Raw genomic sequence first — 16,717 nt, 5'->3', positions numbered from 1 at the left:
AATACAGTAAACAAATCAACTTTTACTGTTCAACGCAGCCCGAACTCTCTTGTCATTTCTTGAAGTGGTCTTCAGGAGTCGTTCTCCTCGAGGGGCATTCCAAAGCTCTTCTTTGGATGCTGGCTGCCTTTTGTTCTGTTGAGGTCTGGGCTCTGGGGGAATTCATCACTCAATAAGACCAATGAAAAAAACTTCTTAGAGTATTTCAAACTCATTGCTGTTTTTCATAGCTGCAAGTCTAGAAATGCAAAAAAAAAAAATAGTGTATTTGTTACAAGCTATAGTACTTATTATGATCAAAGGATCTGAATAGTTCTTCCGTTTCTCAACGCTTAAAGCCCTGTCTGAATCTTTAAAGTGGACCCAGAGGAGCCTGTATCCTTCAGAGTCTGTGTCGTTTTCGGCGCTTTGATTTAATTGGTTGAAAGTTGATAAGACAAGCCCACACTCCGCCTTTCTGGCCATAATGACGTGTTGCTCAACAGCACAGTACAGTGTCCTTTTCTTAAAAGCAGGTGCGTTTGTTAACCAGCAGCCACACCGCAGGTCACTCCAGGACAGAGAAGCACCAGGCTGTTAGTGAGGTCAGTGGCTAGTTCGACTGCTTTGCTCGTTTTTTTTTTTAAACCTGTCTTCAGTCCCTTAAACGACGTGTTGCTAAGCTAACTAAACTCAAGTTAGCTACTGTAACTAGCAAACTAGGAGTTCCTGCCCTTTTAAAGGCGGAGGAAAAAACTATGTACTTTTCTTGATACTGCTAAAGACAGCTTTACCGGAGAGGTTAAGATGAATGAGAGGGAGCTGATTAAAAATAGAGCCGTTGTTTGCCAAAGTAACTAATTATATTTCCTCATTTAGGGTAAAGTTCACCCTCCATATAAAAAAAAGAGGGCATTGCAGAGAGTTGCTAATATCGAAAGTTTAATATGTTTAGAAGTAGTTAGAAGTGAAATGGTGCTGGCTTATCAGCGTTGGTAATCATCAATGTTCCAGACCATATAACTGATAGTGTGCATATCTGTGATTGGCAGACTTTAAGCTTGACTGTGAAGCAATCTCTATGTGTAACCTTTCGTTTTAGGTTGTGAGTTCTGAGTAGTACGTCATCTACTCCCGTCAAAGATGGTTTTCGTCTTCTGGAAATTAGTAGAGGGAACCAATATTTCACAAGACTAAACGTGACGATGTGAGCTTGTAGACTACACAGGAACACAACTTGTTCCTCCTCTCATTGCTTAAATGATGCTGTTACCCATCAGATTTAGCCTGGGAGGCCACTGATTTAATGCTTTTCAGCCCATGCAACAATAATGCAGATAACATAGCCGCTCTTTCAGATTAAGCTAAAGCACTTTAAGACACCAGCCTTACCCTGCTCCTTCCTGGTGTTATCCACATTAGTCCCTTTTTTTTTCTGTCACTTTGTCTATTTCGTCAAATCGGAGGGAGCCATGCTCTTCAACGCACGAGCAAAAAGTCATTTGTCTTTTGTTTGACCTCAGACACTGTTGTCAATATGGCCAGTTTCTTAATAGTTTCCTGAAGATGCACCAATATCAGTGATGGCAACAGTCGCATGGAGTGTGATTTGTGGCTCCGCATTGTGAGGATATGACGGCCTTTTACTGCAGTGGGAAGAGGATTGACAGCATTTTTATCAGCGCTCTGCCATGATCAGTTGTCAGCGAGATGATCTTTCTTGAGTGACTCAATGAGCCCAGTTCGTGTTGCGCAACTGCCTCCTGATTAACATGTTCCTTGTCTCTGAAAATGATTGCGAGTTCATCTCATGCTTCAACAGAGATGGAGTCAGACTTTGCTTTGTAATAAAGCCAGTGGATATGTCATCAACTGACACTTGGCAGAGAGCATTTTGCTCAACCGAGCTGTTGCAACAAAATGCAATCTTCCATCACACATAGCCCAGTGAGATTGTCTGGAACGCCAGAGTTCATGAAAATATCAGTTTCATTCGCACTGATGCCTAAAATGTGTTTTAATGAGTCACCAGTATGTCTTCATAAATGTCAGCCATGGTTGAAGCTGCTTGCTGCATGTCTTGTTGGCCTGTCTGTCCTATCTTGTCGCCTAATCTACCCCCAGCATTCACTTCAGGCCCGTTACAGCTGGTCAGCCGCACTCCCCGTGCGCTTGCTTTCCACCAGTATGATCGCAGAGCTCATGTCCTTCTGTGACTTCTGAGCTGTGGACACAGGTCAAGGGTGTTAAACACTCGTTAAGTGTTCCAGTATAGACAGGTGGAGTCCATTTATGTCACTGTGTGCCATCTGGTTGAATTCAAAGACAGATGCCCTCCACATGTTTTGAGCACCAGAGGGAGAAGAGAGAGCTGTTTGCAGATTGTTGCCTCACAGTACTTCTCTTGTGTCCCCTTTTGTGTCCTAATACAAAGGTTAGGGGGGTTAGGGGGCTTTCTGGGAGAAATTAAAACTGCTGGGGTACTCCATACCTTCACCTTTCTCTGGTGACATTCACACCACTCACAAAAGTGCACAGTTCACACAGTGGCTACTGGTGAAAATCACATTGTAACATAGAAGCAAAGAGCAACTTGCAATCACAGGGTCACAGCTCTAAGTACATCAGATTAACAGGTACAAGTCAAAATCACATTGTAACATTCAGGCAAACTACAACTTGCAACCGCAAGTGGATAGCTCTTAGTACATCAGCTCACACTTGGAATTAGACTTCAGCTCCACTTGTGTCTCCAATGGAGCCACCTGCCAGTATCAAGGGTGAATCTTACTTTGAACTCAAAGTGTAATTAAAATAATTTGGATATGGTTTCCCTTTAGGGTTTAATTGGGTATCGTACGTTTCAGCTCATTAAATTCCCATCAACAAAATACCAGAGACAAGTCCACATTTAAAATCTGCATCATGTTTATGACATAATTGTCTCTCACAATGATTTTACACTAATAATAGTTGTTTTCTTCCCCTTGGATGATTAAAGCGGGATGAAACTCATAGAAATGTCATATTTCCATCACTATGTCCACATCGTTTCCACTATTTGCCTCATCTTCCAGGTGATTGACTTCTGATATTCAGCTTACTGCATGTTAATGAGCATCAACTGACAATAACATAATGGAATTAGTCGCAAAACTAAACAACTGAGCACCACTGTGGGCACACCTGGGTTTTAACCATCTAAATGAAAAATGGCATCTTGGAGGTGGTAGTAAAGATGCTAATACCACTGATTTAGCAGTGACATAGGAAGACTTAAAAACCATCTAAGTAGTTGATCACACATTTTGAATGACAGCTAATCATTGGGTAAAATTATGATTGTTTCACCCCTGAACCTGCAACCACTCTATCACATCTCACTCATCACACAAAACTGAGTAGACTACCAATGATTCAAGTCCCGCAGCCTGACACATGGTTGTTGAAGTTGGACTAAGCCAAGAGTGCTCTGCAAAATGAATTGCTAACAATAGCAGTGGGTACTTTAAACAGATGCCGGGCTCTGCCAAATGGATGCATTTGTTTTTCACAATTTGCAGGCTTGTCCGTTTACTTGGTAGTTGTTCAATGCAGCTCCAAACACATTCTCATTTACATTCATTAGTGAACGTGGCCCAGTCCACCTCAGTCTCTGGTCTGAGTCGCCACGTCTCAGTGCCTCTTCAATACATCCTGGATGCACTCGCATCTGTACTTGGGCTGTCCATTAGTGATTGGATCACACAAAACGAACGTTAGTGCCAGCTGTGAACTGAGCTGTAGAGAAGACACAACAGGGAGATGGGGGCGAACGGTTAAACTCGTTTCGTCCCATCTTGTATGAAATTCATCCTATGCCAGTCTGAAATTGGTTTCTATCAGTTTCTACAGTCCATTTCAAGATATTAAATATTACGTACGATCTCCACTTAAAGCAGTGCTTTATTATATTAATCTAATAAGCTACTCTTCACTTTCAGCTGTTCATTTCAGTCATTCTTTTGGCCCAAATTTGATTTAAAGCAATATTCTTGCATTAGTAGAGCTGCAGTATTGCTCCGTGTTTCACTTTGGATGAATGATATCGGTTTTGTTTTTGTTTGTCTGCACGCCGTCATGAGAGCTCGCGAACAATCATCGGCATTGATCCCCTGCGGTTTGTGTGTCTCGCCATTATTCGTGGTTTTATTTAGACTCCAACGTGTAATCTGAAATTAGAGCATATTGTGTAGCCACAGAATTGGTTCCCAAAAGTTTTCATCTCATGTTCCAGTGATATTAGCAATTTTATTTCTAATAGAGAAGTGTGGAGCTAAATAGATTTTTTTTTTTTTTTTAAAGTGTCATTTATTATGTTATTTGTATCATATTTTAAAACTCCATTTTAGACTATTTCTGATGAAGCACTGAGATGTGAATTGTTTGCATGGCAGCAGGATTTTATCGTTTAGGAGTAATTTCATCCTCATTGCATCATAGCATTAACAAATGGATCTAACGTGGCTGAATTTCTCTCTGAATGCACTCAACCATCTGACAGGACAGCTATTCCTGCAAGATAAAGTATATCAGTCACTTTAACAAAGTCTTTCAGAGAAGAAGCTCCGTTTCATCATTCACACTGAGCAAAGTGAGTTGAATCTCAATTTCTAACGCTTTATATTCACTGTCAGAGATCGATTTCAGCCGTCACAATGGCAGATAGCGGGAAGACCAATGAGACTGGAGCTGCAGCAGCAGAGCCAGCTAATGGAGAACAGCAGGTGAGGACTACCGAGACCCCAAAAGGGCACATAACAAATATTAAAACCTCTTTCGACACAGTTGACATTTCCCCATTTTGTTAAGCTCTCTTTGGAGAAATTCCAAAGAGAATTCTACTTTATACAGACAAGCTTGTATTTTGCAACTTTAAGTGACTATAAAGGTTGTGTTCTTTGTCCTAGAGTGTTGTTTCGAGAGTGACCAACTTGGCCCTTGTCAGTTCAGCGTGCGAGGTTGTTTCCAGCGCCTACACCACCACCAAAGACAACGTTCCCCTGCTGAAGGGAGTCATGGATGTAGCTGAGAGTGGGGTCCGAACCCTGGGAGCCGCTGCCACCACGGGGTCCAAACCTATTTTGGACATGATCGAACCACAGCGTAGGTTCTTCTCCCAAAAAAAAAATATATATATGATGCAATGGCAGCACATAACTGTACAACCCTGAAATTAACCATTAAGGAATATTGCAAGCTTGTTTCAAAAAAGAGTGTGAAGCCAACGCCAGGTTTAACCGCTAGGCTAAAAGACAATACAGAAATATTTTTTTGTGCTCTTTATGAGGGGACTGTATTCATCATTTACCAGAAGTTTCTTTGAAGCTTTTTTGGGTTGTTGTTTGGCTGCGATCGTGAAACGATAGCTGTTTTTGTTTGTATCTGTTTTACTTCACTCTCAGTTCAAACATTTTCCCTATATTTTTGCACTCAATCATCTCATGTTAAAGTGAATATTTGCTGTCCACTTAATTTCAGTTTCCACAGTGAATGAATATGCTTTGAAAGGGCTGGATAAGATCGAAGAGAAACTGCCTATTCTTCACCAACCCGCAGACCAGGTCAGAGGAAAAAAAAACGCTATAATATTGCTGCTTTGTAAAAAATTGCAAAACCATCTTTTATTTATTTATTCAGTGTTGGGGCTCTTTTTCTCTTTGCCTATTTAATGCAAACTGAAGAGGATTGGGAACAAAAGGGCTACATAGAAAATGCAGAATAGCACCACCATTTTCTCTCGCTGTGACACATTGTCTTCTCTTTACTTTCTCAGGTTGTGTCAAACACAGTTGGTATGGTATACCAGTCTGTGGCAGGAGCCAAAAATGCTGTGGTGGGGGCAGTGATGGGTGGTGTTGAGATGACCAGGGCAGCCGTCAGCGGAAGTATCAACACTGTGATGGCCACCAAGATGGGCCAGATGGTCAGCAGTGGGATGGGCCTGGCCCTTAGCCGATCTGAGGACTGGGTCGACCAGAACCTGCCACTCACTGAGAGGGAGCTGGGTCAGTATATGCACTAAATATGCAAAAACGTGATCCATTCATTTTAAACAAGTGGAGGTAATCAAAGCATACGCCTACTTCTGTGAGTCGGCTGTGAGTCATCTCACAGTCGGATTAGAATTAAGCTGAAATGAGGCGAGTGTCCACAAAAATGATCACAAAGGAGAGGTGAAGTTGTACGGCAGGATGGTGGTACAAACAGGGTTCATTTCTGCTGCAGTGACTAAGGTTGAGGACATGAATGGTTGGTGCTATTTATAGAGAGGGAGGTAGGACATTCAGCTGAACTTCCCTTCTGTTTACTTGGCCTGAAACACACCTACTGTTTCCAATACTCGCAGCTTTGACACCTGCTATAGTGATGTCATGTTATCGGGACAACCTGTCATACTCCGGAACAGCAATAACGTTCAAGAGGGCAGCCACTGATTATAGACTGGTTATAGATGCACTGGCAATGAAGCACTCATTGTGGCAACGCTCTATTTTTTATTTTTTTTTCTTTCAACATTTTTTTTTTTCTTTCTCGCCTGTGAAAGCCCCATCCGAAGCGTCATATCCCTTAGCTTATGCTGACTGATAAAAAGAAGGAGTCTTTTAGTGTCTCCTGAGCAGACGTGCTTTAACCCAGTTGGAGTCAAGTGGCAGGTCTTGGAACTTATGCACCAGTTGTCATAATGGAAGGGAATTGTGCAACTGCGCCTCTTTCTCTCAGTTTTACCAGCAAACTCATGCGGTTAATGCTGCTTAATGCGCCCCCCCCCCACCCAAAAAAAGTTCCAGACTATAAAATTGTGTTGGACCACCTATAGCTTTGATTTAAGCCATACATCCACAGATCCATTGTTTTGATAGGCACTGTCACAATATTTATTTTCATTCGTAGTTGCGTTCAAAGATCTTGAACTGATGATAGAGGGGTTGGACTGCACCATTCTGTGGTGGGCATTCCATTCACACTCTCACACTCCCTGATCCATTCTTTCACAGTTTTAGCCTAATGAATCCTGGCATCGTCATCCTGGAGTTGGCTAAACAAAATCTTCAGATGGGAAAATCTTGTCAGCATATTCAGGTAGTCGGCTGACCTCATTTTTTGGGGGGCACTTCACATTGCTAAAAGAAGATCTGACCAAATGAAGCAACCTTAGATCATAATGCTGCCCTCACAGGCTTGTACAGTAGGCATGCTCATCTAACGCTGATGTGCCCATCATTGTGCAACACAGTAAAAAATGGAGTCCTCAAACAACGTGACCTTATTCCCATTTGAGAGTCCAGTATTTATGCTCCCAAACAAATTGAAGCCTTTTTCGATTGCCATCACAAATAAATGGTTTTCTGAAGGCTACATAGCTTTAAATCCCAATTGTGTGAGTTTCCTTCATATGGTGCATGTGGAAATGCTCTTACTTTCACTTTGCTCTGAGTTCTAAAAATCAAGTATTCTAGTTTCACTTCACAGCATTATCTCAGTTTGAAAAGTTGAGAATTTCCCCTTCGTGAACCACGAAGAACAAGTAATCAGGAAATACTGATGAAAATGCAAAGAATGCATCTCTAATCTTTAACATACAGGTTACAAAAACAAAAAAATGACCTGAGCTGACTGAAACAGCGCTGACTACACCTTTAACCCCCTTGCCATTAACCTGATTATAAAAGCCTAGTTATAAAATGACCTGTGAACCAGAACCAGAACATTTTTTCAGTTTTGGATGCGCTGGCTGTGCATTGAAAAACAATAAGCTGCGAGAGGAATTGAAAAATCAGGTGAGTCTTCAAATAAAAAAGTAACAATACTTAAAACGTATACACGTACAGTTGCAAGAACGAGCCGTAAAACCGCCAATCCAAGATTTCCTCCTTAATGGACGACATAAATGATATGCTGCTAATACAACTTAGCTCTGGAAAGAAACGGCGCCTCAGAGTTTCAGTAACAAACTCAGAGCACAAAGTGCACTGGATAACATCAGTCTACATTGCTTGCTTCGCTTGCTTGCTCACCAGCAATTTATTTAACCTTTTTTAAAGCTCGGATCGGGTTCAGCATGTTCAGCATGAATCTGGGTAAGACTACACAGTGAATGCTTACTTCTGACAGAACGGCACAGCGACGAAAGTATGATCCTGTGGAGCTGCATGAAAGCAAAGGTTGTTGGTGGGGGGGTGGGGTGGGGTGGGGTGGGGTGGGGTGGGGGGGCGACGTGACATTGATGAATGGCACCATGAATACCTGTGGAGACACAGTACCAAAATATTGGCTAATGGCATGACTCGTACTTTTCAGATGATTAATATTCCAGCATAACGGCCCAAAGCATGCTATCAGATTCACACAAAAGTATTTTAAAGGAAAACATAGTGGATAAATATGACCTGGCCAAGTGGGTTGTGTTACTTTAGTCCAGAAGAAAATATCTAGAGTATTTCAAAGGGAAATTAAATGATGCAGTCTTTCCAGCAAATGGCAACAGGAGAAATGTGTCTGATGGATTGCAGAACATATCTGTAGTACTTCTAAAAGTAAGTAAGGAAAAAAAGAGAGTAGGATTTAAATGTCAGCTGCACTAGGTTCCTACTGCAGGACCTGTACTTTTGATATAGTAAATATAAACTTTTTGATGCTGTAAATATTTAGACATTTTGTCTAATTTTGGAAAGCCCACTAGAGTATACAAGAGATTAATGTATTTCTCTTTTTTTTTTTTTTTTTTTTTTTTTTTTTTAGCTGCTATAGCTGAACCTGCCAGCTCCGAGGTGGTTACCACTTCAGCCAGCCCCAGCTACTTTGTCCGTTTGGGGAAACTCTCTGCCAAGGTCCAGGAGCGAGCTCTCGAGCAGTCTCTGGTCCGTGCACGGCACGCCAGGGATGCCACCTATGTTTCAATGGGTCAGATTACCAGCACTCTGGACCTGCTAGAGAGCACCCGTAACAGGGTGGGTATGGCAAGTAACCAGATAGGAGGAGCCTCAGAGCAGCTGCTGCAGCGCTGGGCAGAGTGGAAGCAGAAGCAGGAGGGAGCTGGACAGACCGAGTCAGAACCAGATGGGACCAGAGACGAATCTGAGGTTTCAGTTTAACCATTTTTGGATATAATGTACCACCTCTAAAAGGTTTATTCTTGTATTGGTCTACTTTCTTAGATTAACAGTTTTTTCTTTAAGACGATTTATTTTTTTCATTAAATTCAAATACTGTTTTTTATCATGATTTTTTTTTTTTTTTTCTTTTTCTTTTTTTTTTTTTTTTTTAAATTCTCATCAGCTTTACTTACGTCTCTGTTTTACATTTGAACCATCTTATTATCAGTGTGTCTGAAAATCAGTAAATTTCACTAAGCAGTTAGTTCAACATTCGGTTGCATATGCTTATCATTCATTTCTGCTTTTTTCATTGCCTCTCCACATTCACAGCAGCTGGAATGGCGGACCCTCTCTATGGTGCGTGGTCTGAGTGCCCAGCTGGGGTCGGCATGCTCCAGTGTGGTTTCCAGTGCTCAGGGTCTGCCAGGCGCAGTCCAGGACCAGCTGACCAGTGCACGGCAGGCCGCAGAGGAGCTGCAGTCCTCTCTGAGGAACACGAGCACAATCACTCCCCTCCTCCTGGAGCGAAGCCGTCAACAACTAAAACAAGTACAAAGTGCATCATACTGTCTTTACTGTAGTGTTTTATTGTTGCTGCTAAATATCTCTGTGCTTTAATTTTCTTTTTTTAATATACATACAGTATATATATATATATATATATACACTTAATTAGTCCTTGCATTGCCTACACACACATTCTTCACTGAGAATTAATTTGATGGAAAACTCCCAGATGCTTCCATTTGTTCTGTGACATCTGCCCATTCACATAGTTTAATGAAATATATCAAGCTTATACAGTATTTGGTGATGCACACACAAAATGTACAAGCGATCAATAACGTTGAGATTACAGTAAATATTTGCTTTGATTGTAGATGAATAATTGCTGTTGTGTTCCTGTCCCAGGTTCAGCAGTCTCTGGATGGTGTCATGGAATATCTTTTACACAACACACCGCTCAACTGGCTGGTTGGACCTTTTGTTGCTCAGAAGGCTGAAGGGGCAGTGGAAGACGGGGCAATGAAGCAGGCTAGGCCAAACAACTAGATTTGAAAGCTTACTGCGTTCCTATGAGATCGTTTTCTGTGGGAACAGGAGAAGTCATTTTAGAAAATAATTAACTCAATAAAGGATGCCTTAAAGCCCGTTTGATAATGTTTTCTCGTTGAACCTATAAGTTATTGACACCACATTTATGATATAGAAATTAATGACGTGCACTCAAAAATGTGTCTTTATCTACTCTTTTTTTGTTTGTTTGTTTTTGGAAATATAAAAGTATTTTTCCATCTCTTGAAGATGAATTGATGTATGTGAACTCAATAATGTTTGATTTTTGTGAGTATTCAAAGCATTCCCTTACACTAAGCTAAATGTGAGTTGTCTGTAAACATCAGAAGACACTGGAGTGCATCTTGACTGAGATGCAGCGTCCTTGGTGCATTTCCTATTAGTTTTAAAATATTACATTTTAGTTTGCTTTGTGTGTGTGTGTGTCTGAATTTTGATGGGTTTTAAGGAAGGAGTTGATGAACTGTCCTTGAGCTGATACTTAATAAATTTTAAACACAGCACAGTCTCGGGTGTCATTCTTGAAAATGCTTATTGTCGAGTTGTTGTTTTCTTTTCTTTTGGTAATGGAGGGGTGTTGGACTTTGCTGTGTTGGCTTGTCTCGCTGTATTGATGCTGATGAGGATGACGTCATGGTCGTTCTTTCGAATGTCGGGAGCTCGCGCTGGGTAGGAGGCCGCGCGCACTACTGGGGACACAACTTGTTCAAATCTGAAGCTCAAGGTCGTCGACAGCCTCCGGTACCTTGAATTTCAGGTATTGCCTCCATCGTAGACGAACACAGGGGTGTCTCCGTGTATGATTTAATTTTTTTTAACTAGCTAGGACACTGTCGCGAAGCGCATTGGTTTGGGCTGGCTGATTAGGCTAGCAGCTAAAGTTAGCCTGCTAATGGTAGCGTTTATTCGATTTTTAAAAAACAAGTTTTATTTGAGTTTTGTCACCAAGGACACGGTAGTTCTGTTTATTGTGATTTTCGTCATAATGGAAGGTCACTAAGCGAGTTTTGCCTTTCTTCTTGCGTTGGTATGCAGTGTAAGACAACACAAAACGGCCAGCGAGGTTGTTTGCTAATGTTTCACTGTTTGCTTTGCTGAGCTATTCAAGCACAGGACGGCAATTGTTTTCTTCTGTTGGAACTTGTTGAGCTGGATTTTAAACAACCGAGCGTTCATATTTGCCAAATCTACGTTTGATATAGAGGGTCCGTCTGCAATTTCGATGTGGTTTTGTACGGACACGTCTTCTGCTCATGGTCCTTATATGGCAACTTTATCCTGACCAAAGATCTTATTTTGCAGCGGAAGAAAGTGTAATCCATCTGAGTTGGCTTATGTTTTCGCATACTGTAACTTGCTCTTTTAAGTGCACTTGTGTGCGACCCTTTGTGCCTCTTGCTTTTGCACACTGCGTAGTTTTTGTATTAAATCCCTCGCTTGCTTTTGAACTGCTCTTGCACATTGGCCTAATAATATGAGAAGCGCAAGACACAAGTTGATTAGTTTTACACTGTGTTCGTTTGCGGCCAAAGTTGTACTGTAAACCTTTTAGAAATAATTCAATGTATTGCTTTGAATTTCAAACATTATTTGGAATGTAATTTATGCTTGGTGTGCCAAAGTCCTTTTTTTTTTTTTTTTACTAGAGTGGCTGAGGTGAACTTTGGCATTTAGTTGATGGCGTTTGACATACTTTTATTTGAACATGTGACTTCGTGTGAGAAACCATCATTACAATATATATATGTATGTGTGTGTGTGTGTGTGTGTGTGTGTGTGTGTGTGTGTACACATATTTGGTTATAACTGTCAGATTTCAATGGAGCTCCCAATTTGTTTAAATTCTGCTTTCATGCCAGTCTCCAAGCTCTTTTAGCTGAAAAATGGAAAATCATTTTGTCAGATGGGGTCTGTTAACAATTTTGACTAACTTATGCTACCACATTTTCAGGAATATCCTCTCCCACCCCCTTTACCCCCTCTGTCAGAGCATGGCTCAGGAGACCAATCAGACGCAAGTGCCAATGCTTTGCACTATGGGATGTGGTTTCTATGGTAACCCCCGCACCAATGGCATGTGCTCTGTCTGCTACAAGGAACACCTGCAGAGACAACAGGGAGGGGGGCGATCCAGCCCCCCAGGAGAGAAAGGTAGGAGGATGGGAGAGGCTTAAACAGTGAAAAAGGTATGGTGAAAAAGGCAGAACTTGGCTTGAGGGGGTCACTCAAAAACTGTTGTCCTGGGGGCACTTGAGTTTGCGAAAAGGGATTGGAGAACAGGGGTAGCAGTAGCTGCCTGCGCTGTGGCATCATAAAGCAGGAGAGTGGCATTGTCATCTGTTGTTTCACACTATCTTAAAATATATCTGATCCTGGTAGACGAATATAGCGAGTGTCCTTTTAACAAGATACTTCAAACCAAAGTGAAAAAGCATATTTGTTCAGGGCAAGGACAGCAGGTTCTGCTGTATTTAAGACCGTCTTTCTCCCCCCACACACAGCTGCTACATCACCGTCAGGATCACCAGGATCGGCTGGTGTAACGGTGGAGGGCACAACTTCAGAGCTCAGTACAGAAGTAGCAGGAACTCCGCCTGAAGAACAGACAACTAGGTATGCTGCCTCGCAAACTAAAGGTTTCAGACCAAAAAGTCATTGTGAAGTATTCATTTTGATGTCTTAATCATTGCATCTTTTTTTTTTTCTGCATGAGCACATTTTGCACACAAAAAGATAAAACTACAAATGTTACCTTTACCTGATAACTAAATAACTCTTTTTTAAATCACCTTTTGCTATATTGTCACAACATATACAAAGTCTTGTGATTTAAATAAGCAATTTTCATAAAGGCTTCCAGTGCTTTTGGTAGGGGGATTTTTTTTTTTTGGAACTACACGCCTTGATTGGTTAACGGAATCAGTATTGAGTTTTACTTTGGCACAGAGATGAAGAGTACTGTGCAATCAGGGCCTGCTCTTAAAAACTGCAGCGTAATGTTTGATAACCGTTACACGCCTGGTACAGTTTTTTTGTTATTCAGCATTTTATACGGGTTCTTTTGTGGCTAGCTTTATCGAGGCACGTCATTATTTTTCAGTTCAATTCAATTGATTTTGATTTTGTAATTTTCTTTATAAAATGCCTAGTTGTAAAAGGGGCGCTAAGGACACCAATGGATCACATCCAGTCTTTATTTAGAATGATCCCCTGACCTGAACATGCACAGAGCGACAGTGGAGAGGATGAACTCCCCTTCTTTATACAATAAGTGAGGTCCAGCTTTGACCAGTTGGGGGATTGAGGGTCACAGGATAGAGGCAAAAACAAACACTAAAGCTGTAAGCCAGGAATACTCTAATCATAGAAAAAAAAAAAATATATATATATATATATATATATGTATTTGTGTGTGTATGCCTCCATTGGGGTGTGATTACTATATGATCATAACTGTTGAATTCAGAAAAGGACACAAAATAATCATTTGTGCCTGACATTTTCTATTTGCTGAAATTATAGACCAGATTAGCAGCTTTAAGAAAGAAAAGCGTACAAGATTAGATTTGAATGAGTTTCCTGTAAAGCATAGATCACTCTGATTTTAATGCGAACAGGTGTCAGAAGTTATGATGGGAAATGCTCAGGTTCTCCCTGAATGACTGCATAAACTAAAGGCTCAGTAATTTTTTCGTTTGTATGATGACATTTTGGAATTATTTGTTCCTTTTCTTTGCAAAAAGAGGCCAGATGATTCTGCTCTGTTTGATGTATATACGTGATGTCCAGCTTTCCGAAAGCCCCGCCCGCATGTAGCCGCTTCTGTCTCAATAAAGGCATCTCTCAATGTATTTCAAAGGGAGTTGAGAGACATTAGTAGTCATCTGTCAAACTGATGGAGCAGCGGATGCAGTGAAACTAGAAGAAAAAAAACATTCAAAACCCCAAAATGTTTTGTGGCATTTTTGCTTTTTCTGTGCGTGGGAAAAACGACTTTATTATTTGGATTTTCTCAATGTATTTTCACAGATATTAATTTGAATACGTGTCTCCAGATTATCAGTTACATTAAGAAGGTCATCCTTAGTTCACAGGTTAACAAAATATACATGTATCACAATTTACTTTAAAAAAAAAATATATATATATATATATATATATAGATTCTAAGGAGCTATTATATCATTTTTTTAATTGAATGAGAGGTCCATCTGTGGGCGTGTGATCTTAAATGTTTTCCTGCTTGTTGTGACGTAAGTCCCAGCTCTCCGAGCCCAGTAACTCAACAGATGACAGCTATGAGCATCTCCCAGGACCCAGGAGCAGTAGACTCTGATCGAGCTGAGGTTGAGGAAGGAGAAGAGGAGGGTACTTCAAACAGCACAGGTGAGCATCAAAGAGAGCAGTGAAGCTCTCCCAAATCAATCCCTGCCCACTATCTGCGTGAAGCACTATTGATTAAGGACTTGTTAAGAGTGGGAACTAGTTAGAGACCAGTATGGTTCCATATATAAGAGCTGCCTTTTGCCTTTAAAAAGTTTAACCTGAGGCTTTCGTATTTATGTCGAAATACAGAAAATTGTAAAGGTTTTTCAAACACTTTACTACTACTGTACCTTCCATCGCTTTTATATGACAGTACTTGTGATTAAATGCTTAACGGATTTATTTGAGTTTTTGAGCTGTTAACATATTACCTTTCGTACTCTCACATACACTCATACCTCTGCTCAGAGCCAGTGGGCGAAGCAGCGCAGGCTTCTGATGGTGACCAAACTCCAGATAAGAACAAGAAAAAGAACCGCTGCTTTTCTTGCCGGAAGAAAGTGGGCCTTACTGGTAAGTGAGGGAAAGGATCTCTCACGTATTGATGCTGACCAATGAGCGCCTCTTAACTGGCGGTATGGTGCGTTGGTATATGAATAATAAATCTGGTTTGCTGGGATTCTTTTTACCCTTCACCTGGAAATTGTAACCTGACAGAGCTTTTGACATTTGTGTTCACACAGCGACCATAGTTTTTGACGTTCTCCCGACGCATTCCTTTGACGCTACTTCTAACGGTGACGTTGGTTATAGTTACGATAATGACGGTCTCGCACACTAATGCCTCAACTCCCAAGCAGACAATTGTTTTCTGTACCTCAAAAAAAAAAAAGATATCATCCTGCCAAACCTATGTGTTGTTAAACGGAAAAGTTCTTGAATGTCCTCCTTTCATCTTTCTCACCCTCTGCAGCTGGTGCCACAATCTTCCGTCAAAGTTTTACCAAAACACCAACATGTTGAATTCAAGCTTCAGGACTTGTTAAAATTAGAAATGACTTAGGACATATTCCTCATTTCAAAGTTAATTAGTTGTTATAAAAAAAAAACGTTTTCAAATTAATAAGTACTGATTGTGGTGTGTATTTTTTCCTCCACAATCACAAAGTTTGGTACAAAGACCGACATACTGCAGGTTAGTGGTGTATTTCACAGCAGGCTGCCTGATTTCTACCTTTGGTCCAAACAGATCTTTCTCAAAGTTGATCGTTGATAGTAGTGTTTACAATCGGCCTGCATGTGGAAACCTTTATTCATGTCCTTTTTAGAATTTGTATACCATTTTGCAATATTTAGCATTTATCTCTCAGCCTGTATGGATCAGTGCAACAATGCCTATGTGGCATTTAGTGTGTAATTATGTGTATCACAAAGCTTCTTTGTCCGACTGACCTGTTTGTTTTTCTTTCCTCAAGGTTTTGACTGTCGCTGCGGCAACCTGTTCTGTGCCATCCATCGTTACTCTGACAAACACGACTGTCCCTTTGATTACCGGAGTGCGGCAGCTGCGCGCATCCGCAAGGAGAACCCGATCGTGGTGGCTGAGAAAATTCAGAAGTTATGAGGACTAATTACAAAGAAGGAAACAAAAAGAAGACAAAAGTCTCTGACTTTGTGAATTTTGAACAATGGCGACTTTGATGAAAACACCTGATATCATGGCTTCATTTGCTCATGGTAGTCTAAGGCGGGCGGGCGGGTGGGGAGATGTGGTTGCAGCCACAGTCCAGACACTTCCCTTACTAGCATTTCCCTCTCTCTCCGCTAGTGAGTGCAGCTGAACCTGAGTGCTCGTGTGTATGTGTGTGTGTGTGTGTGCGCGCGCGCGCGTATGGAAGAGTGTTTGTGTGTGCACGCACATTTGCTTGAGAGTTGGAGAGAGCGGTGGGGGCTTGACGGACGTTTGTGTTGCCATGGGGAGGGAAGGCATTTGATTTTTTTTTTTTTTTTTTTTTTACCCCTTTTTTGTTTCTCAACTTGGAGGGATCATGTGAGTTTCTACAATCCCTGTAGGTAGTTGAAATTAAATGGGGATAAGCTGTTAAAGAATGTGTCAGAACCTGAATAATGACACAGCGGAATATTCAGGGGGTCCAGTAGGTTTGGGGGTGGGTGGGGGGGGGGGAGATTTCATGTGTCAGCAGGATCTTTTAAGGGCTTTGGAATATGAAGTTTTCTCCTCGACAGAAAAATGATGT

The 16,717-nt window shown here is 41.2% G+C and overlaps 2 protein-coding genes across 4 annotated transcripts; both read left to right on the top strand.

Moving 5' to 3' along the window:
• Positions 1-456: 456 nt before the first annotated feature.
• Positions 457-10,694, top strand: plin3 (perilipin 3). Of its 2 annotated transcripts, XM_075485197.1 has the most exons (9): positions 457-584; positions 1,082-1,186; positions 4,656-4,745; positions 4,929-5,124; positions 5,500-5,582; positions 5,795-6,026; positions 8,761-9,101; positions 9,447-9,665; positions 10,029-10,694. In XM_075485197.1, the coding sequence occupies exons 3-9, from the start codon at positions 4,677-4,679 to the stop codon at positions 10,167-10,169; spliced, it is 1,281 nt and encodes a 426-aa protein (XP_075341312.1). In that variant the 5' UTR covers positions 457-584; positions 1,082-1,186; positions 4,656-4,676; the 3' UTR covers positions 10,170-10,694. The 2 variants fall into 2 exon arrangements, with proteins under 2 accessions (XP_075341312.1, XP_075341310.1); XM_075485195.1 differs by lacking the exon at positions 1,082-1,186.
• Positions 10,695-10,822: 128 nt separating this feature from the next.
• On the top strand, positions 10,823-16,634 carry LOC142400364 (AN1-type zinc finger protein 5). Of its 2 annotated transcripts, none has more exons than XM_075485194.1 (6): positions 10,823-10,950; positions 12,182-12,344; positions 12,695-12,806; positions 14,452-14,579; positions 14,928-15,032; positions 15,935-16,634. In XM_075485194.1, the coding sequence occupies exons 2-6, from the start codon at positions 12,185-12,187 to the stop codon at positions 16,081-16,083; spliced, it is 654 nt and encodes a 217-aa protein (XP_075341309.1). In that variant the 5' UTR covers positions 10,823-10,950; positions 12,182-12,184; the 3' UTR covers positions 16,084-16,634. The 2 variants fall into 2 exon arrangements, with proteins under 2 accessions (XP_075341309.1, XP_075341308.1); XM_075485193.1 differs by having other exon boundaries at positions 12,145-12,344; positions 15,935-16,633.
• Positions 16,635-16,717: the final 83 nt, after the last annotated feature.

This window comes from Odontesthes bonariensis, chromosome 15, assembly GCF_027942865.1.
Source record: "Odontesthes bonariensis isolate fOdoBon6 chromosome 15, fOdoBon6.hap1, whole genome shotgun sequence".
Classification (NCBI taxonomy): Eukaryota; Metazoa; Chordata; class Actinopteri; order Atheriniformes; family Atherinopsidae; genus Odontesthes; species Odontesthes bonariensis.
The sequence above is the reverse complement of the archived record's forward strand: the minus strand, read 5'-3'. Positions and strand labels throughout refer to the sequence as shown.

Coding starts and splice junctions, on each gene's coding strand:
- LOC142400364 (XM_075485194.1), top strand. CDS start 12,185: ATGGCTCAGGAGACCAATCAGACGCAAGTGCCAATGCTTTGCACTATG. Junction 14,580..14,927: donor GGGTACTTCAAACAGCACAG/GTGAGCATCAAA, acceptor ACCTCTGCTCAG/AGCCAGTGGGCGAAGCAGCG. Junction 15,033..15,934: donor GAAGAAAGTGGGCCTTACTG/GTAAGTGAGGGA, acceptor TCTTTCCTCAAG/GTTTTGACTGTCGCTGCGGC.
- plin3 (XM_075485195.1), top strand. CDS start 4,677: ATGGCAGATAGCGGGAAGACCAATGAGACTGGAGCTGCAGCAGCAGAG. Junction 5,125..5,499: donor GGACATGATCGAACCACAGC/GTAGGTTCTTCT, acceptor ACTTAATTTCAG/TTTCCACAGTGAATGAATAT. Junction 9,666..10,028: donor GCCGTCAACAACTAAAACAA/GTACAAAGTGCA, acceptor TTCCTGTCCCAG/GTTCAGCAGTCTCTGGATGG.